The sequence below is a fragment of the Helicoverpa zea genome, chromosome 2 (genome assembly GCF_022581195.2).
Source record: "Helicoverpa zea isolate HzStark_Cry1AcR chromosome 2, ilHelZeax1.1, whole genome shotgun sequence".
Lineage (NCBI taxonomy): Eukaryota > Metazoa > Arthropoda > Insecta > Lepidoptera > Noctuidae > Helicoverpa > Helicoverpa zea.
This window is the reverse complement of record NC_061453.1, coordinates 5,551,674-5,577,583: the sequence shown is the minus strand read 5'-3', so window position 1 is coordinate 5,577,583 and position 25,910 is coordinate 5,551,674. Positions and strand designations below refer to the sequence as shown.

The window sequence follows — 25,910 nt, the reverse complement described above, 5'->3', positions numbered from 1 at the left end:
TTTATTTATTCAATCTGGAAATCCTTCAATCCCATTTGACTGACGGACGTCACAAAATTGACGTATGTTTCCTACAAGAAAGTCTGTCATTCATTATTTTGGTAAATTAATGTTTTGAAAAGAAAAAGGAAATTTTGAGATTCTATTAGATTACTTTGCATAATCAAGACTTAAAATTTGTTGATCATGGATAAGCATAACAGTTCTGAACTGTTGAATTCAGACTTTTCGTTATCGAAGAATGCCAGTTCCGACTCATTGGACTCGGACTCAAAATCGAGTTCATTGAATTCTAAACACGGACAAGACTCCGTAAGTTTCCTAAAAGGATTAATTTATTCTTATTGAATTTTATAACAGCCGCTTCCCTGCTTCCTGTAACTTAGTTAAACCTTGCGATTAGTCACTGGTGCGCGTGACCATAGAATTGTATCACCAATATTTTTTGCCGTGTTGCAATGAGTCGAAATAGAACTATTCATATTTGTTTATTTATTAACTGTATCCACAATCATAGGCAGCAAGAGCTATCCAAGGCTGGTGTTATGTTGCTTCAAATGTAAAGATCCAAAGAGTTCCAATATGTTGAAGTTTGCATTTGTTTTCAGCCTCATGTACTGGGAGATATCCATCTATTGGATGGTGAGAAAGTGATGAGTGTGGCTAGAGATGTGACCTACCTATGTCCATACAGTGGTCCCTCCCGGGGAGTACTGAAAGTGACCAACTACCAGCTGCATTTCAGACCAACAGATACAGCGGCATTACAGAGTACTCTCAGTGTGCCTCTTGGTGTTGTAAGTTGTGTTACTATTATAAGTACTTTTTGGAATACCCTATACATTTGATACTTGTACTGACAGTCTGTTTTGCTCATTATGGTTTATACAGTATAGCAAAAATTTATAAAAAGACTGCTCTTGTAGTATTACTTACTATATTAAAGTAATAGGACAGGTTGTTGATGCATTGTTGTACACATCATAGTAGATATCATCATAGCTAGGAATTCAGCAGGAGTAGTTTGAATAGTTGGTAAACAAAGCTAAGAGAACATTTTTACTTTTTTTTTTTCCTTTATTTAACGTTAAGAAACAAATGTGTACAATATTAAATTAAGAAAGCATTGAAAAACCAGTCGGGTTTAAGATAATGCGTACAGACATACACACATCAATATCTAATTTAAAGAAAACAATACATAGGTATTCTATTGCTAACAGAACTGAAGTAAATAATTTCTAACTTATAAACTTACTAAGTATAATTATTAACTATAGAATTGGGTAAATCATTAATTTTGTGATCATATTTTTGATAAAAAGTAGGACTTTAGTTTTATTTTAATGTTTTTAATGGTTAAATCTTCGCGTAACTTTGAGGGTAAATGGTGAATTAGTCTAGCAACAATGTAAGCGTAACTTAATTTTACCCAATTATTCAATATGTGATAAGTGACCAAAGGATCCAGTGACTTGACACATAATATTTCTTCCAGGTATCTCGCATTGAGAAGGTTGGTGGGGCATCATCAAAAGGAGAAAACTCATATGGCATTGAAATCTTTTGCAAGGTAACTAACAATCATACATTTAATTCATCAATATTTATGTAATAACAATATGTGCTAACTACTATTCTATCATAATTCCATTACAGGATATGAGGAATTTACGATTTGCCCACAAACAAGAGAATCATTCAAGGCGTGGGATATTTGAGAAGTTGCAACAATTGGCATTTCCGCTATCACATAGACTTCCTTTATTTGCATTTAGTTACTCAGAGAGCTTTCCAGAAGATGGGTGGCATGTGTATGAACCTATTGCTGAGCTGAGGCGTATGGTAAGACTTGTTATAATTCAGTAACAATAATAATAAATAAATAATGTCGGTACACCTTTTCACACACGGTTGGTTAGTCCCATGGTAAGTTATTAATTAACTTGTGTTATGGGTGCTAACACAACTGATAAACTGCATATAGTTACACATATACATATTTATAAATACATATTGTAACACCCAGACCACGGCCAACAAGCATGCTCATCACACAAATGTCGACCGAACCGGGAATCAAACCCGGGACCTCAGATTCGGCAGTCCGGCTTGGTGAACGTTGCGCCACAGAGGTCGTCAAAATACATACACTTCACAATATCCTAGTTACTTTAAAGTGGGCTTATTTATTTATTACATGCTAAATCCTGCATTACAACTCCTTTAGACACTAAACATTTATAGATATAGGAACCTCCTTTCACAAAGTGCAATCATAACTTAATATCTTACTCAACAATTTTTATGATATAAGCTTTTCTTCTTCTACCAGGGTGTCAACAATGACATGTGGCGCATATCACGGATAAACGACAAATATGAAGTGTGTGACAGCTACCCATCAGTGTGGGCAGTGCCAGCCGCAGCCAACGATGACCTACTGCGTGCTGTGGCCACGTTCAGATCTAGAGGGAGGATACCGGTCCTAGCCTGGATACATCCTAGCTCACAGGCCACTATTACAAGATGTAGCCAGCCTCTAGTTGGGGTAAGTTAGCTGTTTTACTCGACCATGCTATGAATAAATTGATGCGTAATATTCACATAGTATGTTATCGTACAATGCAAGTTGTGATTAATAATATTTACATTTTAACAGAGTAAAAAGGAGGAGGTTATCAATTTGTATTTCTTTAGATGTTTGGTTGCCTATATCTCAGTTTATAAATAAAAAAAACGGGATAAGAAATCGTATTACCATTCACTTTTCATACATTTGATGTAGTCGCTTAATATATGCCGAGATTAGTTAAAAATAAATGTACTATCTACTAAAAAATAATGATATGCAAAATTGCAACTGTGTTTGCCTCCTTGTGCAGTTGAATGCCGAGGTACATATTATATTATGCAAATATGCGTAACATTAGGTTACAGTTAGGCGATCGCCCTTTTCGTCCCAGTGCTGATTCTCATACTGTTTTCATTCATCTATTACAAAACAATGTGATATTATAAACAATAACCTTATTGTAAGTGCTATTGTATTTTGAGAGAAACTTAGTACATAAATGTTACTGTGGGACAGACTTGTGTCTTGAAGGATGTTTTTTGATACTTTGTCATTAACTACATTGAGAGAAAAACTATTTGTATTGAAAAGAGGCCATTACACAAAATATACGCCGTTACATATAAAATCTTATTTAATGCAGTTACTTAGGATACCTACTAATCTTTATTAGCTCAGCTGCTTACCTTACAAACAGATAAATATGTGTGCCTACTTAGGCTAAGCTCGATACATTAGACACTTCGTTGTGTGATGACTAATACCTCCTTATATTTTTATTGTATGTATGACCATAACTATAACTACGTTAACGGGTATTTTCCCAAGACCCGAATGAGTTATCCTTCTTTACGTCATTCAATGAATACAGGGAATTTTAATGGTCATTCTTGTCTTAGAATGTTAGTAAAAATTTTAACCGCAATGTTATTGAATGCACTAAAATTAGGTCAGAATTGTTTTGTACCGCAAAGCTACAAATTTGAACCTTAATGCTATTGTATTAATTATCATAGTCGTATAATGGTCGACTTGATCAATAACTCTGAGGTCACCTCGAAAATATTTCTCATATTCGTTATACCTACTCAGATCATTTGCAATTTCCGTGTGTAGATGAAAATTTGCAACTTCTGACTGTGCTAATGATTTTTTTTTCTTAGTAATCATAGTATGACGGGCTTACTGACGTCATTTGTATGACCAGCCAGTGATTCGGAAAAAACAAGAATTGGTCTAAAAACACAGTTGTGTCTTATGAAATTGTTTGACCGATGTTGATGTTATGCCGTAGCGCTTTTTGGCCTAAAACGTTTTTTTTTAATTTAAAATGTGTTTACATCTCTATGTTATATATAACAGTTCTTTACTATTCTTATCTCTGGGACAATGTTGGTCTTTTACATAAACATTGCTGTCCCGCTATCAACGGACAAACATACCGTGATAGAATAATCAGGTTTTAAGTAATAGAACAAAACTAACATACCTACCAAAACTAATTACACTTTTAAGACTAAAGTACCAAAAATCTTTATAGGTAAGTGGCAAACGCAGCCGCGAAGACGAGCGCTATATCCAGCTGATAATGGACGCTAATGCTCAGGCACATAAGCTGTTCATTATGGACGCGCGACCCACTGCTAATGCCGTCGCTAACAAGGCTAAGGGAGGAGGGTAGGTATCTTCCAGTTAAAGTGTGATGCTTGTAGAGTGTAAGGGAGCAAAGCATTAGCGTCCTGTCCCCAATTGCCAACCTCATCTGCTTTTGCGACCGACTGATAGGGGTGTAACACCCACAGAGTACAAAGTTAAATGCCTTGCTTGGAGATGGGCAGCAGTTTCTTGAAAGCTAAAAATATCCTAGACTACTAAACTCGCATGCCCAGCCTGGGGAGGCTACTGTCCAGCAGTTTATGTTTTACGCTGTGACGACGAAAGTGTTCTTGCACACCATATTTATTCCCGCTGTATTGATGCTTTGTTTACCTTCAGGGGTTATGAGAATATTCAGTACCTACATATTCTAAATAATTGGATAAAAATAGACGACCAGTATTTGATAGTCCAAAAAATTGTTTAGATGCATCATTAGTGATAATGAAATAAGTCCCTTTATCACCTATCATCACGATTTCGCGATGAGTAACACATTAAATATTATTCAACAGGTATGAATCAGAGGACGCGTATCAGAACGCCGACCTTGTATTCTTAGATATACACAATATCCACGTGATGAGAGAGAGTCTTCGAAAGCTGAAGGAACTTTGTTTCCCACAAATAGATCAGACTAGGTGAGCGAACTTTATGTTTATTTCACTATTAATTTCACCACAATATTAAACTTTTAAATTGATTATGTTTTGATGGTCGTATCCTGTTTTTGACTATGATAGAATGCGGTTTTCAAATTAGATTATTGAACCGGACATTCAAAATAAACTGCAAGTTTTGATGCAAATCAGACACTGAGATGAAGATGCTCAAATATTTTTTCACGTTCGTACATAATTTATTGATATTTCATCTATAACATGCGCAAGCGCTGCAATGCCGTAAAATTTTAAACATTTTTAATAATGTATGTATAGTTAGGAATTATAAGTGTAAACATTCTTTAAACGAATGAACGTGTAATTCTTATTATTTTAGATGGTTCAGCGGCATTGAAGCTAGCTGCTGGCTGAAGCACATCAAATGTATATTGGCTGGAGCTGTTCGTATAGTCGATAAGGTAAACTTAAAAGCTTTTCAATGTTGAGGTTCTAGTTACCTTCAATTACTCAATTGACCAATATTCTTGCATAAGTAAACTTTAACATAATTGATAAATGTTTTCGTAATGTAATTGTTTAATCTCGTGTTTGTTTTAAATACGTAGGTACAGAATGTTGTGTTATCCTATCCTATCTATCCTATTGGTTTGGCGGCCTGTATCGCGTAGCAGGTTCTATCGTATAAGGTTTCCCAAAAAAATCGCCTAGATGGGTCAATAGGTCACTCATTTCGCACATTTAAGCCCTTAAAATTATCTTTCAGGTGGAAAATCACAAGACTTCAGTACTGGTCCACTGTTCAGACGGATGGGACCGCACGGCTCAGCTAACTGCCTTGGCGATGTTAATGCTGGACCCATACTATAGAACGTTGAGAGGATTCGAAGTGCTCATCGAAAAGGAGTGGCTGGCTTTCGGACATAAGTTCCAGTTGGTGAGTGCAAAATACATTTTTTTTTTTCATAAATGAATGCCTATCTCGGTTATGTAAAAGGAAGGAAATAACATTATCAAGTGCTCAAAATAGCGTATAACTTTATTTAAATAGATATTTTTTTTTTATATATAAACTATGTTATCAACGCATTTTCGGTATCGGTGGTAATAAATCCTAACAAAAATTGATTTTTTTGCTGCGCTTTCACGGGCTTTTGAACCAACAACTGAACTCTTTTGCAAAAAAAAGCGGGCACCAATGCGAAATCTTAGTTTTAAGAACTTTATGTGTATTTCAAAGGGTTTTAATGATTGTAGTATGTTTCTAGCATCAAAAGGGTAAGCCAAGCATGCGTGAGAGTGTATTCTTTGAATATTGTACAATTGCTAAGAAATTTGTTAAACCTTGTTTTGGACTAATTGCTGGCAGAATGTTTGTCGGTGTTTTGAAAAGTTTTTGAAGTGATTTTCAGAAAAATTATAATGCAGTTTTAATGAATGATTAATGTACGTTTTTGTTAGATCAAATCATTTTTGAAAAACTATGCGTTTTTGATAAAATTTTCACCTGCTCTAAATGGGCTACACTGATGATTGATGGCAATGTTAAGAGTTTCGGTATTTTGGTGTAAAGCGTTCTATTGTTTAGATATTGTGCCCACGTGTTTTAAAATATCGCTTTTTCATAATTAAACACTATTTAGAGGAGTATCAGTACTTTGGGCTGCGACAAAACAAATTTAAAGTAAGCAGTGCATACTCGTCTAAATAGTGTTTAATTATGAAAAAGCGATATTTTAAAACGCGTGGATACAATATCTAAACAATGGAACACTTTATACTAAAATACCGAAACCCTTAACATTGCCATCAATCATCAGTATAGCCCATTCAGAGCAGGTGAACATTTTATCAAATACGCATAGTTTTTCAAAAATGTTATGATCTAACAAAAAGGTACATTAATCATTCATAAAAACTGCATTATCATTTTTCTGAAAATCACCTCAAAAACTTTTCAGAACACTGACGAACATTCTGCCAGCAATTAGGCCGCTGCCTCGAATTTTGCGGGCAGCGGGGCGGCAGCGGCGGCGGCGCGTTCGGTCACCGTTTTGAATGGAGCTCACCGCTCGTTGCCCGCTCCCGCGCCGCTGTATTCGAGGGCCGGGCCATTTGATTATACGCGTAAGATCCTGCCGCTCCCGCGCCGCCGCCGCTGCCGCCCCGCTGCCCGCAAAATTCGAGGCAGCGGCCTTAGTCCAAAGCAAGGTTTAACCAATTTCTTAGCAATTGTACAATATTCAAATTTTGAATACACTCTCACGCATGCTTGGCTTACCCTTTTGATGCTAGAAACATACTACAATCATTAAAACGCTTTGCAATACACATCTATAATATAAAAATGAATCGCAAAATGTGTTGGTAAGCGCATAACTCAACAACGCCTGGACCAATTTGGCTAATTCTTTTTTTGTTGTGTTTGTTATTGTCAGGAGAAGGTTCTTATGAAAAAAAAAATAGGGTAAAGTAGAGAAGTCAGTGGACGGGAGCGAAGCCGCGGGCAAAAGCTAGTAAAGTCCTTAAAACTAAGATTTCGCATAGGTGCCCGCTTTTTTTGCAAAAGAGTGTATATATTTTGGAAACAGCTTAAAAATACGTACAAATTTTTGTAGTGAGAGTCGACGCCACGACTAAATTCCCATAAATGCGGCATTAGTGTCATATTTTGCCATGGCTAAGAAAAACATGCTAAAATATCTAAAGTTCTTAATATTTCGGATTTTAGTCGTAGCTCAGATTTAAGTATATACTAAAGATTCTATAACTGTTATAATGTTCACAGCGCATCGGCCACGGCGACGAGCGTCACTCAGACGCCGATCGGTCCCCAGTATTCGTGCAATGGGTGGACTGTGTCTGGCAGCTGCAGCAGCAGTTCCCAACCGCCTTCGAGTTCACAGAGAGACTGCTCATCACTGTGGTAGACCATCTGTATTCATGCAGATTTGGAACTTTCCTGTTTAATACTGAGAGGGAACGGGCGAAGGAAGGTGGGTCTTTCATAGTCTATACTTATACAGGAATGAATTTTAAGCAGTGCGCAAAAAAAACTGGGGGTCCAGAATCGTTAACAGAACATATCTGCATCATCAGTAAAAATTTTTTTTTCATTCTTTTGTCCGCCCTAAAATCAGCAAAATATGGATACCAACTATTCGTACGCGCGCCGAGCGGAGCTCGCGTCGGTAAACCGGTTTCGCGTTGCCGCCGTGCATACTATGACGACTGTGACCGTACTATCGGTTACAAAATAAACATCTTTAGATATCAATAACTTTTCTTTTTTGTACTAAAACACTACAAAATAAAAATATACGTATCTATAAAACTTATTTAACTATAAGTTGACAAAGTTTGCGCATTGGATAAAATTCATTCCTGTATAATATACATTTTTTGTCTATTTGTACCAAAGGCTCAGAAGCTAGTGAACCGATATGAAAAACTATCACTGTTGGGAAATTATCCGGGGTGACATAGGCTATATTTTATTTATTTATTTATGACGACCTCGATGGCGCAATGGTCACCATGCCAGACTGCCGAAGCACAGGTCCCGGGTTCGATTCCCGGTTCGGTCGACATTTGTGTGATGAGCATGCTTGTTGGCCGTGGTCTGTGTGTGTGTGTGGTGTTACAATATGTATTTATAAATATGTATATATGTATCTCTATGTAGTTTATCAGTTGTGTTAGCACCCATAACACAAGTTAATTAATAACTTACCATGGGGCTAACCGATCGTGTGTGAAAAGGTGTCCCGACATTATTATTTGTATGTCTCTTTCTGACCTCGGGACTACAGAGTCCCGGATTATTATTATATTATACACACAACCTTAAATCTACCAATACATGATGTGCCTAATGCGGAAGATAGGTTCTTATTATTGTAACGTAAAATTATCCATTATTACATACATTATAGGATAATTTTAGTTACATAATTTTATGGTTTATATTATGCGACCCTTTAAAAGTAAAGCTCGCGCGGTTGCAAACCTTATTACAATTCCATAGGTAATTTGCAGGTTGTCATATTACAAATATCGGACTTATAAGAATCACACTTAAACTGTGACAACAGATATTATTTTCATTTTTCGATCACAACATAATATTTTTTCTCTTTTTTTCAGAAGTGAAAACCAAAACAGTATCTCTATGGTCGTACATCAACAGTCGTCAGGACTTGTACCTGAACCCCTTATATTGGGGACCGTCCTCATTCGGGGCCAGTTCGCCCCCCTCCCCCTACTCGCGGCCGCAAGTTGTATTGGTACCCGTGGCGTCACTGAGAGTCATAAAGCTGTGGAAGGCGCTGTATTGTCGGTGGAACCCTACCATGAGGCAGCAGGTATGTCATATATTAATATGTAATTTACTGAACCATATTCTAGATTTTTCGTTTATTGTTACTTGATCTTGTAGTATTGATATTTATTACAATTAGAAATTATTGAGAATAAAATATCGTATAAAATCAAACCATTAGGTACATTCCACATTAAAGTGAATGTTGGTTTCTGGAGTTGTGGTTTGTGGCCATAACTTTCGAAAAGCAATAAATAAGTTTTAGAACCGCTTGATCCTAAAGGTTCTATACTGGACTATCGTTGTAAATTAATATGTTACCTAACCATTCCTATTTGGTTATTAGTAAACTTTATACTAGCGATCTCACGTTTTAAATTACTGTTGTCCAAGTTACCAGTTACAGTTTCCTACATTTTATTATTAATTATAATTTTCACTTTTTCTCCAGGATCCGATCTACCAACGCACACGTGAACTAGTAGCGTTACGAGCACAACTAGAAGCTGCCGCAGCAGCCGCGGCCGGCGACCACGCGGCCCGCCAACACCGCCTCGGTCTCACCCCGCCCCGGGTCGCCAGCCCACACCACGTATGAAACGAGGACTTGTACTTCTACGACAGCCATCTGTCTGTCTGAGAAGTCTACACTAACAGACTGCGCGGTATTGCATTATTATACTTGTTAAATAAAAATAATAGTAGTATAAATAATAGTGATGTGTTGACAAAACTCGGTACCGGGTCGCCAGCCCACACCACGTATGAAACGAGGACTTGTACTTCTGCGACAGCCATCTGTCTGTCTGAGAAGTCCACACTAACAGACTACACGGTATTGCATTATTATACTTGTTAAATACAATTTTAGTTATGTGATGTGTTGCAAAACTCGGTCCGATCCGAAAGCTAGTTAAACAAGGACTTTTACTGTTAGTTGTCTATGATTAAATTATAATTAAATGTTCTATACATATAAAATTGTCTGTAATGATGATTCAATAAGGTGTTTTAAAAAAGTGCATTTGGAGAATAGCCAATATAATAATGACACTATAGGTCGCGCCTAACTGAGTAAATTTGTTTTTGATGGCAAAATAAGCCAAATAATCATACTATGTTATTATGTACTTGAAAGTGTATTTGGCACGACTGGCTAATTAGAACATTTATATAGCTTGATAAGAATGTTAGCTGAATTTATTCCATTTATTTTTTTGTTATGTGTATGGTTAACATAAACTGTGTGGAATTATGTGTATTTGGAATTAATCGTATTTAAAATTAAAATAAACTATTATTATATACCTAGTAAAAAATCTAAAAGTAAATAGTAATAATATCTATTGATATCTGACACTTACGCGAATATTAGACATTTAAATAAAACTACTTTTACGGATTTTATCGCGGTTATATTATATTATTTAATCCCGACGTTTCGGATCCTTTACAGCATCCATGGTCACGGGCAGACTAAGGTGTTGGTCGTCTTGATATATTAGTTACAAACAGCTACCCTACATTTTGTTAATTATTATTGACAATCCGATTCACGCAAAACGAGCTCACTGTATCCTTAGGTCGAGCAGTTGTAGGCTTGGATTTTGATTTAATAGTTTCTATGATGGGATTCCAAGCAGGTGGTATGACCCAGCCATCTTCTCTATTGAAATTTGGATGTTTTTTTAATTTCAATAGCCTCGCGAATCATCCTAGGTAGGAATCGGTTTTCTTTTGCAAGGACTTGTGGTTTATCAAATCTGATGTAATGCTGGGCCTTGTCTAGTGTGTGTTCACAAACTGCTGACTGTCTGGAACGGCGGTGTTTGACATCGGCGATGTGTTCTTTTACGCGGGTCCCTATGCTTCTTTTACACACCTTACTTACCTTACCTACTTTACCTTACTTTTTGACACCTTAGTCTGCCCGTGACCATGGATGCTGTAAAGGATCCGAAACGTCGGGATTAAATAATATAATATAACCGCGATAAAATCCGTAAAAGTAGTTTTATTTAAATAGTAATAATATCGTTGAAGTTTGCGCGGAGCCGTGAACTGAGGATATGAAAACCTGTAGGTAAACAAAAATTTTGGTAATTTTGCGGACGCTGAGACCTCCCAAAAGCTAAGCGTCCACTTGTCGGTATCGTACACGTCGGACGTATCGCACGCAACGGATCGTAGTATCATTTATATAGAAACTCATACGAGTGCGTCCACCTGTCCGCATCGTACGCATCGCACATCGACAATGCCGACACCTATGCTCCGAGAGGCAATATTTGCGATGCCTGCCGATGACGTCATACGTAATGTCGATGCCGATCAGTGGACGCATTCCGGCGAAGATTCTTTTTCCGAAAAACCTAAATGCGGAAAAGTTTGGTCTTGAGCCCCAAGGAGGCGGAGAGGTTGTTTATCTATTATTTTAATCTGTGGAGGTATTGATTGAAATTTGAATATTGTCAGTTGTCTGTCAGAAACTTAGTATATAGAATATTACATACGAATACTGTGTAAAAGTATAATCGTTAAATAATGAAGCATTTAAACTTATTCAGATTCGTAACATATAAAATGTTATTGTTTATGTTATGCAGACGTATTTTAATTTTAATTATAGTTTAAGAGATATTATAATTGACGTATTACACAGAGTAACAATGAAGCTATTTATAGCTCATCAACAAATGATGTGATGTTTGACGTCTGAATGCTTTCAAATTGAGATTCTGCGCCGATAAAATGTAAGTTTCATCCAAAATTGTAAACAATGTATCTTCGCATGTAATACATATTGTAAGTTGTAAAAAAATGTAAATATTCAAAAAATAAACGTTAATTATGTATTTCGATTATTTTTATTTCTGACTGCGCCCACAAAGTTCAAAATTAATACGATGTTACGGCAAACAAGCAATCATCTTGATAAACCAATCGAAATAACAGCTTGAACTTTGATAACTTGAGAAGATATCACGTAAGGCGGTTATCAAAACTATTCATTGTTAAGGCATTCGTTAGTGAACTGTGCAATAGTTAACGTTACTTACACTTAATTAATGGTTGAAAATGTTCAAAGTATTAAACAATGGACCAATCAGAATCAAAGCGGCAAATTATTTAAAACATGATAGAAGAGAAAAAGGGTTTGTCACTACAAAAAGAGAGGTGGTGTCTTCAGCTGATGTTGTTATTATTGGTAAGTTCTTTTTAATTATTCTATAACGAAAGGTGGGACTTTGGAGAGGCCATACACAAACCATAACCAAGATTCTTTCGTCAGCAAATTAGCTATACTGCCTTAAATAATTTCCATGTATAAATTGCGAAAAGTGAACTGAAAAGCTTTACAATAACTATGAATTTCTCAAACTGTTTTTTTGCTATACATTTACATATGCTCTTAGTTCTTAAAGTTAGTTCGTACAATTATTTTACATCATAAAATTGGTACATTAAAAATTTAATTGACCATTATTTTTTGACAAAAAAATAAGAATGTTTTGAATGAATTTCTTCTAAGGTGGAGGTATAGCGGGGTGCAACACACTTTACCAACTTACTAAGAGAGGGGTGAATGCTGTTCTCTTGGAGAGAGCCAAGTTGACTAGTGGCACGACATGGCATACGGCTGGTAAAGTTCCTAATATTGAAAGCAATTCTTATAACGTGTCCCTAAATAAAATCAGTTTTATTTCAATTACACTCAGAGACATTTATTAATTACTTTAGTCACTCCTTAGTGACAGATTCTCATAGAAATTTTGCACTCGGGAACGGCTTAAGTACCTAACCATTAAATGTCTCTGAGTGTGTCCATTAGTCTTACTAAAATACGTTAATTGTGAATACGCATCACGTGTTCACGTGTGTGTGTGTACGTGTGTACAATTACAAAAAAAAGTTCTTTAGTTAATCACAATGAACGTTATCTTTCACAACAACGTTGTTTGTTTTCTCAAGTAAGCACGTCATGTAATTATTGTTTTGATTTTTCGAAATATAATAAAATGAAGCCTGATAACGAATAACGAGGTGTTATAAGCACCCAAACACTTGTAGAACTAATGATATAGGTGTATTTTCAAAAAGTCCAGGGGCCCGATTCTCCTAATTTTACTTAAGCGTCATACGATTCACGTTCGACTCGATTCGACTGATATCCAATCCCGACTCGATTACGATTGAAGCGTATGTGGCATTCCGCTATTTTTTCTTTGAAATAAACGTTTTTATCGTTTTCTTTCATTCAATAATTAATCATTTTGTCTGCAAATGATTTACGATTGCAAAATGATTGTACAGCAAACTACCGTATAGACCAAAATCACCAAAATAGCAGACCAATCGCACACCAATCAAATGTCAATCGAATACGATTGGTCTTTTATTAGTAGCAGAATGCCCGATATGGTTAAAACTGCTATTACGATCATATTGCGATTCGATTTCTATTCGATTTTGACATTATTAACTTAGGAGAATCGGGCCCCAGTTAAGAATCCGTAAATTTTACAGGATTGGTATGGTCTCTAAGACCATGCGATTTAGAAGTGAAATTATTGAGGGATTCTAGAAAGGTATACAGTTCCTTGGATGTGGAGTCTGGTCACCATGCAGGGTGGGTCAACAACGGTGGTATGTTCATATCGCGGAGCAAGGTAAGGACTAGACAAATAATCATTTGTAAAACATTATAAGAGAATATAGGGACATTGATCTTGTCGTTGAACGAGTGTACCTATTGTAGAAACGCTAACTAGAAAGTTATTTAGTCTATAATTTTAACTCGAGGAAATAATTCATTATTTATAAAAGACCAAGTAATTTGTTACTAAGTCCCTATCTAGTCGGCGACCTTACCTACGTTAATTTTCCCTTAGGTCCGAACACAAGAATACATGAGGCTACATACGTTAGGTAAAGCCATGGGTATTCCAAGCCAAGTTCTGGACCCACAAGAAGCACAAAAGAAGTTCCCATTGCTTGACCCGTCAGTATTTGAAATGGCTTTGTTTGCTCCCGAAGATGGCACCATAGACCCCTCTATGGTTTGCAATGCTCTTATCAAAGTCGCTACTAAACATGGAGGAAAAGTAAGTGGACGATATATTTACATTTTAGCTGCATGATGATTTATTAAAATTTCTGGTTATAGTAATTTGCAGTATTTACAACTTCTCAAAGTTTCATTTGGGTCGTCTTAATAGGATTATAGGATATTAGGATTTTGTAACGTCCCTTCCTAAGTTTAGCATTGACATCTGTGTATTTGTTTCCTTTCATAGGTGTACGAACAATGTCCAGTACTGGACATACATTACCAACACAATCCTCTCGGCAACAAGGAAGTGACAGCAGTGCATACTGATAGAGGAGTTATCAAGACGAAGTGCGTTGTTAACTGTGGAGGTATGTATATAATAACATGCATAAATTGTATTCCATTAGAATTGCCGGTTTGTTAGAATCACACTAATACTATAAAGGCAAAAGTTTGTGATTTCTTCAAGCGCAAACGGCTAACATAGCAAGTGCAAGAAAGAGATCCTCTGGGAAGCGGGTGAAACTGCGGGCGGAAGTTAGTATATTTTATACTTTTTGAGTTTTTCAGGTGTAAATACCCAGAGATATGTAAAACTTAAAGTTATGAAATATAAATTTTTAGTGTCCATTTTATAGGAGCGTGGGGTCCCCGCATAGCCAGATTTGCAAGCGTGCCAAATCTGCCACTGGTACCATTCAAGCACGCATACGTAGTATGTGACGCGACGCCCGAAGTTCGAGGCTGCCCCAACATCCGCGACCATGACGTGGACTTGTATATCAAGGTGCAGGGAGAGTCCTGCCAAGTTGGAGGCTATGAGAACAACCCCCATATGCTGAATCAGGTATTTGAGAAATAAGTATTAGAATACTTGTAGATCTATTTGAGTAAAAGTAGGTAATTCATGGAGCTAGTGTCAATCAATATTAGTTAAAACCGCTACCCTCTGGATATATAACCCAGAAAAATTATGCCATAAAGTACATAGGTCCTAGGATGGCTCCTTGGGGCACCCCACCATCTAAAAGTAAAACTAGTTAAATCAGTTAGTATTCTTTCGAGGTTATTATTCTAATGCAATCTATTAAAAAGTAGAGAGTAGGTACCCTTATCACAAACTCCTTTTCGTCATCAGATACCAGACCACCTTCAGTTCCACCTATACGAGCTAGATTGGGACGTATTCGGTATCCACATGGCTAGTGCCTCGACATTATGTCCTAAGTTACGTACGACCGGAATCAAGAGTACTGTGTGCGGTCCTGAATCCTTCACTCCTGATCATAAGCCTTTGCTTGGAGAAGATCCTCATGTGTTCGGTAAGTGTTTTTCTGCTGACGTTACAATTTAGATAGTAGACTTCCTAATTGGTGATCGAATTGGAAGCACATAGACCGATCGTTTGTTAAGTTTTTCTGTATTGTGATTTGTGATGATTAAGGAGAAAGACCCAGACGCCACAAAAGCGGAGCGGAAGGTGTTTTAAACAACACTTAGTGGTATGTCACTGACAGGGGAGATAGATAAAAACCCTATAAAAAGTGTGGTGGGAAGTCTTTGCAATACACCTACCTAATTTACGAGCTCATTAATTTAATAAATCTAAACAAAATATTTAGGTCAGCTGGTCAACGTACTTAGATACACTTGTGTTTTGCATACGTCATATTACCGCCATATCACTGATCTGACGCAACTTATTAAATCAATTTATGCGACAGCCAACACTTATTAAGTAACTAGGTACACATAATTTCAATTAATAAAATAAAAGCGGCCCTCAATTTCGGACAAATCAACATCTTTGTCCATAGATAGTATGATGAAGATGTTCTACAGGTATCAGAAATCTGTATCAATTTTTTCATCGGTTATCTAAAACTACATACATCTTTAGTAACGCCAAAAGAAGAAAACAATAAAAGGATCATCATATATCATCCTCCGAGCCTTTTTCCCAACTATGTTGGGGTCGGCTTCCAGTCTAACCGGATGTAGCTGAGTACCAGTGCTTTACAAGGAGCGACTGCCCTATCTGACCCCCTCAACCCAGTTACCCGTGCAACCCAATACCCCTTGTAATATAAGAATATGGTATATTTCAATATTTTATGCAGGTTTATACCACAACTGCGGCTACAACTCAGCTGGTATGATGTTTTCCGCTGGATGTGCTATACAAATGGCCGAATGGATCGTCACTGGAAGGTATCATCACTATTCCGTAGTACCTACTATTAAACACAGCGTAGGCTCATTTGGTGACCTAGTAATCCAAGTTTCTAATCAATCTAATCTAGTTTCCATCAATTTTTCTTCTCCAAAAGCTTTTCATCTATAGTCACTAATATCTGGCTTTCAAAAGTTTGACAGCGTGCCGTGTACAACAGTGCTCTCTACATATTTCTCTCTTAAATCGGGGTCACTATTATAACTTTAAAAGAGCCACCGATAATACATAAAATGCGTCAAAAGATTAGCCAGTCAGCAAGGTTATCATGTAGTGCACTGAACTCCCGCAATATCAGAAGCTTTTCGATATTTTTGCTAGTCAGGAAATGAGCTGTTTAGCACTTTTTGCTTTGGTATCTGCTAAACTGCGCTTTCCTATCTTGGAAACTGCTATATAGCCTAGTTATAGTTAAGGTTATGCAAAAGACCTTTTAATTAACGACCCCTATTGATTTCCACAGTCTTTCAATGATGTTATGGGGGCATATAATAATAACATTAAATTCCTGCAGACTTGCGTCAATAATTGTCAACGTTGGTTAATTACAAGCCATAATAAAGACATTAAGTAATTTCTCCCCGTCAAAACAAGTTCAAAGTGCCTATAGTAATTTATTTATTTTTGTAAACAACTAGTGTTCTTCAATATAAAGAACCAATTCTCTATACTGTGCTTAACTGCTTTATGTGACCTCTTTAGAAATATTTATATTGAAATGAAACAAATAACACCAAGTTTATCACTGTTATCGATTTTGCACAAGTTTCTGTTGTTATAGTTTTATTAATTTGTTGTTAAGGCTGTTTGATAAACGATAAGCGATTTGTTATTGTTTATAGTTAGGTAGTAATGACTTAGCGTAATATGTTGTACGGGTTGTACCAACCGATGACATAATCTTGTGAATAAGTTCATCATATTATGTACTAAGGAAAACTGCACAATATCCTATATCGATGAAGTTAGGTAAAGGAATACCGTGGTATTTCGAATTACCTGAGGGACTCTTTTTCCAATTTAAAACTTTTTGGTAGGTATAGGGATCTCAGATATTCAAGTCGGCACCTACAATAGTATCATTATTTCAAAGAATTAACCAATAATTATTTTAAGACCTTTTTGGTCTTCTTCCAAAGAACTTCCAGTCTGACCGGATCTATCAACTGAGTACCAGTGCTTTACAAGAAGCGACTGCCTATCTGACCTCCTCAACCCAGTTACCCGGGCAACCCGATACCCCTTGGTTAGACTAGTGTCAGACTTACTGGCTTCTGACTACCCGTAACGACTACCAAGGATATTCAATGACAGCCGGGACCTACAGTTTAACATGCCATCCGAAACACAGTCATTGGTGTCTAAGATATAGGTACTTAGAAAGTACATACAAACTAAGAAAAGTTGCATTGGTACTTGCCTGACCTAGAATTGAACCCGCGCCCTCATACTCGAGAGGTTGGTTCTTTGCCCACTGGGCCACCACGACTCCCACACGACTCGACGATTTCTAATAAAAACTATACGTGAATAAAACATCCCCAGGCCTCACTACAACATGTTCACATTCGACATCCGTCGCTTCACCCCCGGACAAATTTCTCGGCCACATTGGATGCGCGAAACCAGTCACGAAGCTTATGTGCGAAACTACAACATAGTGTTCCCGAACGATGAACATTTGGCGGGAAGGGATGCCAGCCATGACGCCATACACCAAGAATTAGTAGAAGATGGTGCTGTGATGCAGGCCAGGGCTGGTTGGGAAAGACCCGCGTTCTTTTTGCCGGGAGAAAAGGTTGGTTGTGTTACCGTATGTAACTTTGGTACCTATAGCTCAGGCTGTGTACGAGAAGAAACTTGTAGCCGTCGTCTATCTACCAGCGCTAATCGGCACTGGTTCATTCTGGTAACAGCAACGTGAAGCAAACCTGCTATTAGAATAGACCACCATCAATAAGTACTGGCAGATCGAGACCGGCTACCAGTTTTCCTTCTTTGTATGTGTATGTTTAGAAGTCTATACATACAATATTATAAGTATGAAGAGTTCTTTACTATGTACAGTGTTTTGTTTCTTTGTAGATCAGAGTACAGCAGTATGACTGGGGTGGCGCTCACAAAGATTATCCGAGGAACTTGGATCAACGCTACGAGGAAATTCTTAAAGGAGACCACACGTTTGGCTTCTCTAAACACCACGATATTGTAAGTATGACATTTCGTTTATTAACTCTGCCTCTCTTTTAATGCTATGTTACTTGTACCTCTTTCGAGAAATTACTACTAGTTCTTTCGCAGTTTGATGAAACTTTCAGCCAACTTTTTCAAAGAGATACCTATACCTTACCGTATGTATTTTCTTTTCGCTTTGTTTCCTTATTGCAGTTGTTTATTAACAGTTTTTACTATAATTTTTGTTTTGTCTATGTGTCGTATCGGCGTAAATAAATGTACTTATTTGCTTTCTTTCTTTCTATATGGATTATGAATTATGCCATCAGATCGGGCAAGAAGCTCTGAGCTGTCGCTACGCAGCCGCTCTATTCAACATGTCGTATTACGGCAAGTTCTACTTGACCGGGCCGGATGCACAACGCACTGCCGAGCTGGCATTCACTGCTGAGCTCGCACATAAAATCGATAATAGGTGTGTATTTAATCTAGACACACGGCAGTGTGTCCGCCAAGTTCGAGCAAAAAAAGCGACACACCGGCCGTGGGTTATATTACACGAACCATTTCGGGCCAAATTCGACCCCCCTGTAACTCAAAATCTATTTTATTTACGCATATCAAATTTCTAGTATCTGTTGAGACCCCCTCACTTATCTAAAATACAAAATTTCATTAATATACCTGTTGTAGGTCTTGAGATATTGACGTCAGAAAATCGCTATTTTTACTATACACTCACTGACTGACTGACTGACTCACTCATCAAAAACCTAGACCACTTCCAATGGTCGTATTGACTTGAAATTTGGCATGGAGGTAGATCTTTATGTCAAGGTAAAGGGAAAAATCTGAAAATGGCCACGTGTGAGTCGGTTTCAAAATAATAGAGGTGTTTTATACCCGGTGTAAATTTATACCCCTAAGGAACTAAAACGAACTAAATTTATCTATATTTATATAATATATCTTCGAATGGTACAAAGGTTTGTATTTAGTCAAAGTAAAGTAAAAATCTGAAAACGGCCAAGTGTGAATCACTTTCGAAAATAACGAATGTGTAACTTTGATCCACGAACATAATATATGATAACATGTCATGTCAGTCAGTTGGTAAATCTAGTCCATTTAGTTAATCTAGTTCATTTCTTTGTAAGAAACATAGTGCATATTAAAAAATCTAAAAGATAGTATAAATGAGACATTTCTTTAACTAACTTCATCATAAGAAAAAAATAAAATAAACAACCTTACAAAAATAAATGAAATCCCACCCAAAACAAAAATGTGAAAGACTGCCAAGTTCGATAATATGGGGATGCTTCGCCTATAAAAGAAGTGAGATCTGAATAAGTACCAAGTTCCATACACATACGTCAGAAATATAAATAGAAATAGAAATCGTTTATTTGCTGAAAATGTATGTTACAGATAATGGTGATAAATTAATTTATATTGTCTCAATACATTTCGCCTTACGGCATGCAAAGTATTTGTTGACGTTGACAATTTAACTTAATTATATTAAAAACTTATAATATTACACATTTTTAAGTTAAAATTCTACCCAAACTCTAAATAAAAATAAAAATCGACAAAACTAAAATACAAAAAATTCAAAATAGAAAAAAAAAAAAAACTTAATGAATACAAAATAAAAAACTAAATAAGACTTACATTAAATTTCAAAAGTAAACTCTACAATAAACTCATAACTTACTATTTACAGTAACAAATTTTAATCTAATTCATCATTTAGGAAATCGTTAATGTTGTAGTAGCATCTGTCCTGTAAAATTTTAACTAAAGATTTTTTAAATAATTTTGTCGGTAACTCTTTTAATTTTTGCGGAAGTTTATTGTATATCTGATCAGTTAAAAATAGTTACTTTTTAATGATGTTACTTGGCAAGTTTTAATAGAAAATTAAATACTTGATTCATTGCGTTTAGTAGGTTTATAACAAGGTGTATGAAAACTTGCCAAGTAACATCATTAAAAAGTAACTATTTTTAAATGAGGTATGTGTATGGAACTTGGTACTTATTCAGATCTCACTTCTTTTATAGGCGAAGCATCCCCATATTATCGAACTTGGCAGTCTTTCACATTTTTGTTTTGGGTGGGTTATTATATTATGATCATACAGAGATACGAATTTTTATATTTCTTAGGTCTTTGGCATAATTTTTATTTTACGAAATTGCTATAGATGGGAAGAGCTGTGTTCGGTATTTCCTTAAACGACTGGAAGAGAAATATGTATATGGATCCAGATCAAAGACCACGGTTAGGGCTTTAGGTTATTATTATATGAATAAGTATTTTTAACAAAAATCCCGCTTCACGTTAAGGTATATTTAGTTCTTTTTACAGTTTCACATTACCATTAAGAAAGTCTAAAATTTATTTCGCTGTTCCTAAGTGGATCTTGGTGATCCGATTAGGTGAATCACTGTGGTACTTTGCGGATAAGGGTGCATCTACACGGTGCAAATAGCTTGCGCATGTTTAGGAACAAACGCAGGTTACATGCGTTTAAAAACGTGTGCATCCAGCGACTCACGCATGTACCAAAGCAAAATACCCACCCGCATGCTCTTGTCACTTGTCACTTGCACATGTTAACTTCCTTCACTTACATGCACCGTGTATACGCACCCTAAGAGATCAATCATACTGTGTCCACAGAGTGGTGTACTCACTGATGTTGAACGACAAAGGCGGAGTGGAAGCAGATGTGACGGTGAACATCCTCGATGGTGGAACCGGACAGTGGCACGAACCAATCTTTAAGGTATGTCTTACGTGCCTGCCGGGGCTGCGGGATTGCTTGAAAGAATTACCGTGGACCTGGTATATAAAAGGCCTACGAAGGAACAAGATGGGTTTTAGTCAGTAAGAATCTGACACTCCCTCACGCTGCTAACCCACAGCGTGAGGAGTTATTTTAAAGATATATATTATTATGTCTTACGTTAAAACTTAAACGATATTATCGGTTTAGTTTAAGATTCATTAGCAAATACATAAGTTCAAAAATTGTTATTGACAGTGATTTTTTTTTTATGCTTTCGGTATTCAGGCTACATTTTCGCAAACGAAACAATTGCCTACGCCTAATAATTTTACCTGACGAAAAATCGAGAAATAGTATTAGTTTTTTATCCAGACCAAACCATTGATGTTGTAATTTGTATTTTTTTTTTCAACTTTATACTTGTTTAATTTTCAGAGCAATTTGTTTTAAATCAACAATATTTAACCCACAGGGTCGCGGCTACTACATAGTGACGAGCGGGTTCAGCGCGAATCACACTCTTGCGCATCTCCGACGCATAGTACAAACGCACAAACTTAGAGCCACTATTACTGACGTCAGTAAACAGCTGGCAATTCTTAGTATACAAGGACCTGACAGGTAAGGAGTAGACCTCCGTATTTTTTACCAGTTCTCTTGAGGTATATCGGGTGTGTCGTTCATAATCACATTAAATGAAATGCGTTAATATACTGGTTAATATATGTCCATTAACACAAAGAAAAAATAAAAATACGTAACAATAAAAAAATGAATTTTTCAAACAAAATAAATAGAATAAAAATGTGCGAAAATTAGAACACCATATAAAAGTCAGCATTACAAACAACTGTAAAGGCTCCAGCAGACCGGATGCGTATGCGTAGACGTAAGCGTAGACGTGCACGTAGACGTGCACGTACCATGAGTTGTAATGTATGGAAATGTATGAGACAGGCCACACCGCTTGCGTAATGACGCGCACGTCTACGTTACGCAAGCGGTGTGGCCTGTCTCATACATTTCCATACATTACAACTCATGGTTACGCCGTAACTACGCGCGTGACTACGACGTGGTTACGCATACGCATCCGGTCTGCTCGAGCCTTTATTCTCCCTTGAAAACTGACAGCTGTCAACTGATCAAAACATTCGATACTCCTAACTTTATCTCTGCTTTACACATGATGTTGTAAATTATAAAAACGAAAAATGACTCCTGTGGCTAAACCACTGAATGGATTAGGTTATTTTTTTTTTACAATTCGCCATAGAATATCATAAAGTATATGCGATAGAATTTAATTTGCTTGTGAACGACACACCCGATATACTTCAGGCACCGGGTAGAATCGGTAGTGTAATGAATAAAATGATTACAATGTTTCGCCTATAAGTGTGATTATAAGCGCTAAAGTGGTTTTATGGGATTAAAATTCCACTGATAGTTATTTTTTGTTTTTGTTGATTGGGTATAAATATTCTTCTTATTTATAGGTCTATGGGAGTCTATACAATATAGGGTCATGTTCTATACCTACTATAGAATCTGTAGGATGGAATCAGACCCATGTGACACCTACTGAACTAACGCATTAGTTACTGATCTGATATTAATGAATACATCGGTGTATTATTATGGCAACATTATATCTAATTCAATAATAACAACATTATTATGCATCTTTTCATAATATATATTGCAAATTACACAGCGTTTAATCAACGTGTGATGACGAAAGGTCGCAAGATCGAGTGGAGTGCAATACCTAGGTAGAGTGATCTCATGACAAAGTTGTAATCAGTCATACTATGGCAAATACGGTGAGAAAGGTTAAGGGAACTATGTAGGGAGCTCGGTCGATAACTGGTGTGTTTCATATGACGAATAAAATCTTGCAATATTGAATTCGGAACTTCTATGCGTATATAATTAAAAGTCGACGTTAGTAGTCCCATTATATTTATTACTTGCTGTACCCCCACTTGTTTCTTGTTTTTTTTTTTTAGGTATTTTAGGCGTCTCTCCCTAGGCATATTAGTTTGTTCTGCTCATTACTTAATCCGGACTCGGTTGCATAGAATTTTATTTCTAATTCAAATATTTTTTCTTGCAGCCAACGTATCCTCCAACGCTACACAGACGCAGGTCTTTCAAACGACGCGTTCCCCGTAAACACGCACCGTAGCATCCACGTGACAACAGGCTTGAACACTCCCGAAGAAAAAAAATTCAGATGTCGGGCGCTCCGGGTGACCTGGTCCGGGGAACTGGGCTGGGAACTCCATGTACCGTCCGCCCATGCTATACCTGTGTACAGGACTCTGAGCCGCGCTAAGGGACTGAAGAATGCTGGTTGGAGAGCTTTGACTTCGTTGAGTGCTGAAAAAGGTAGCGTAAACGTGTTTTTGAAAGTTCGATGCCGCAAAACTAAGTCCCTATGAGCTATTTTGTCCTGGATATAGTAATTATAATATAGTTTTTTTTTGTGTCCCGAAAACCTCTCTAATAAGTAAGAAATTTCAAGTACCTAAAATGGAATAAATTGTTCGAATTCCAGGTTATCACTTATGGAACGCTGATTTGAGATCCGATGATAACCCCATTGAAGCTGGCTTGGGTTTCACATGCAGAAAAGACGGCAATTTCATTGGCAATGAACACGTTACTAGAGCGAAAACGAATGGAGTCACCAAGAAATATGCGTTTTTCACACTCTATGACAAGGTTCGTGATCGTGGTAGTGTTATTGATACGAGGATAAAGTATATGGAATCTTGTAGTAATTGATTTTGCCTTATTAATATTGTGTATCAAAACTAAAAAATATTATATTACATTCTAATCATTAGATCTTTCTTGATATCTCTTTATCACCACACCAAGTAGCGCTAAAGTCAAAGTACAGAAGAATATATTTTTTAGACCCCTTTAATACAAAGATTTATTATTCTGTTTCAGGTTGCTCTCTTTGGCCAAGAAGCCATATTCAGAAATGGAGTACCGGTAGGCTACCTTAGGAGAGGAGACTACGCGTTCTTCCTAGACAAACCAATTGGCGTCGGCTATGTAACCAATAAAGGCTTGCCAGTGACCAGAGCCTTCTTGAAAGATGGCAAGTATGAGATCGAAGTTATGGGGAAAAAGCACAAAGCGAAGCTACACATTAGATCTCCATTCGACCCTAATGGACAAAGGTTGCTGGGCCATTATGGAGCTCGAGGCATGGATGAGAACACTCATGAGCCCCATGCTGGACAAAACGAAAGGGCCGGCGGCAGTGAATGATTGTTTAGTAAAATATTAGTTGTGATCTCAATAAAAACATTTAAACGCGACGTATTTATTTTCTTTTTAATGAACCCGATACTTAATACTTAAACAAAAAAAGTACCTAATACTTTAACGTGCTTTACAGTTACCGGCACGGATATTGAGCTCTCGGCGGAAGGCACATAAGGCAATAAACAAATAAATCGCTTCTGCGCAGGTGAAGGTCAGGGCTCAATATCTGTGCCGATAACTATACGATGCATTTGGTAGAGTCGGCGTCGAGATGATTTTTGAAGGTAGAGTGGTCAGAATCCACATAGATACTATATTGTTATTATCGAAGCGATGAAAGTAAAAAGGGATCCTTTGCCTTGTGTTTGCCTTTATGCACGTTCACATTCCTACTCAAGCATCATGGTAAATCAGTAGCCTTATTCGCTAACTCCACTGACAGCTCGCAGATATCATCAATTGGTAAAGTGTACATCAGTAAATTGTCAAACAGCTATTTTCTTATTCGCTAACGCCAGTTACCAAATGAGATGACGTCATCAGCATCGACACAGGCTGATATCCACCATGACTCATTTTGACAGCGGTTTCTGTATCGATAAACGTTATATTGCGATTCCGTAAGCCCAGTGGACATCAAATTGATAGCCAATGTTATTTTTTGAAATACACTACAAATAGCAGTGTTTTATGGCTCATCACTGGGATGTCTATACTATATTGTTGCATCAGACATATTAGATTTCTCTAATTTTGCGATTCCAATAGAAATACAAACCCTGAGTCGTTTCTTTTATTTTTTGATAGTGTTATTTTTAATTGTATTATTTTTATTTGTTTTATCTTTCTTTGTGTGGAATAAAAATTTCGCGTGTATTTTTCCTGGCATTTGTGGAATAAGAGACAAAACGAAGTTTATCCAGAATCCAGAAACGTCGTATGCGAGATTGCAATAATTCTCTGGATTTACGGGAGAAGGAATTCATGGCAAATTTCCGTATCAACAAATCAAGGTTTCAGCGAGTTTCGGCAGAGTTACGTCCGTTTCTGCAACGTGCTCAACAAAACACTGCTGTTGCAATTGAGCTAAAAGTAAGAATTTATAACGTAAAAAGTTAAATAAATACCAATATTACATAATTTGATGTTACTAATTTGCAGCATGTCTCAACCTTCATTTAGTAAGTGA

At 36.8% G+C, this 25,910-nt stretch overlaps 2 protein-coding genes across 2 annotated transcripts; both read left to right on the top strand.

Annotated features, from left to right (window-relative positions):
• Positions 1-57: 57 nt before the first annotated feature.
• Positions 58-10,502, top strand: LOC124641523 (myotubularin-related protein 2). The gene is made up of 12 exons (XM_047179621.1): positions 58-312; positions 609-797; positions 1,499-1,573; positions 1,660-1,845; positions 2,336-2,551; positions 4,116-4,252; positions 4,747-4,872; positions 5,231-5,312; positions 5,618-5,788; positions 7,640-7,847; positions 8,998-9,215; positions 9,624-10,502. Exons 1-12 carry the CDS (start codon positions 187-189, stop codon positions 9,768-9,770), a joined length of 1,881 nt encoding a protein of 626 aa, XP_047035577.1. The 5' UTR covers positions 58-186; the 3' UTR covers positions 9,771-10,502.
• Positions 10,503-12,175: 1,673 nt separating this feature from the next.
• On the top strand, positions 12,176-24,774 carry LOC124643796 (sarcosine dehydrogenase, mitochondrial). Its single transcript, XM_047182895.1, has 16 exons — positions 12,176-12,380; positions 12,705-12,815; positions 13,700-13,842; positions 14,065-14,277; positions 14,470-14,593; positions 14,864-15,072; positions 15,364-15,547; positions 16,346-16,436; positions 18,004-18,256; positions 18,544-18,666; positions 18,963-19,108; positions 21,325-21,430; positions 21,906-22,054; positions 23,553-23,827; positions 23,997-24,163; positions 24,398-24,774. Exons 1-16 carry the CDS (start codon positions 12,251-12,253, stop codon positions 24,722-24,724), a joined length of 2,751 nt encoding a protein of 916 aa, XP_047038851.1. The 5' UTR covers positions 12,176-12,250; the 3' UTR covers positions 24,725-24,774.
• Positions 24,775-25,910: the final 1,136 nt, after the last annotated feature.

Coding starts and splice junctions, on each gene's coding strand:
- LOC124641523 (XM_047179621.1), top strand. CDS start 187: ATGGATAAGCATAACAGTTCTGAACTGTTGAATTCAGACTTTTCGTTA. Junction 313..608: donor CTAAACACGGACAAGACTCC/GTAAGTTTCCTA, acceptor ATTTGTTTTCAG/CCTCATGTACTGGGAGATAT. Junction 5,789..7,639: donor TCGGACATAAGTTCCAGTTG/GTGAGTGCAAAA, acceptor TAATGTTCACAG/CGCATCGGCCACGGCGACGA.
- LOC124643796 (XM_047182895.1), top strand. CDS start 12,251: ATGTTCAAAGTATTAAACAATGGACCAATCAGAATCAAAGCGGCAAAT. Junction 18,257..18,543: donor TCTTTTTGCCGGGAGAAAAG/GTTGGTTGTGTT, acceptor GTTTCTTTGTAG/ATCAGAGTACAGCAGTATGA. Junction 19,109..21,324: donor GCACATAAAATCGATAATAG/GTGTGTATTTAA, acceptor CTGTGTCCACAG/AGTGGTGTACTCACTGATGT.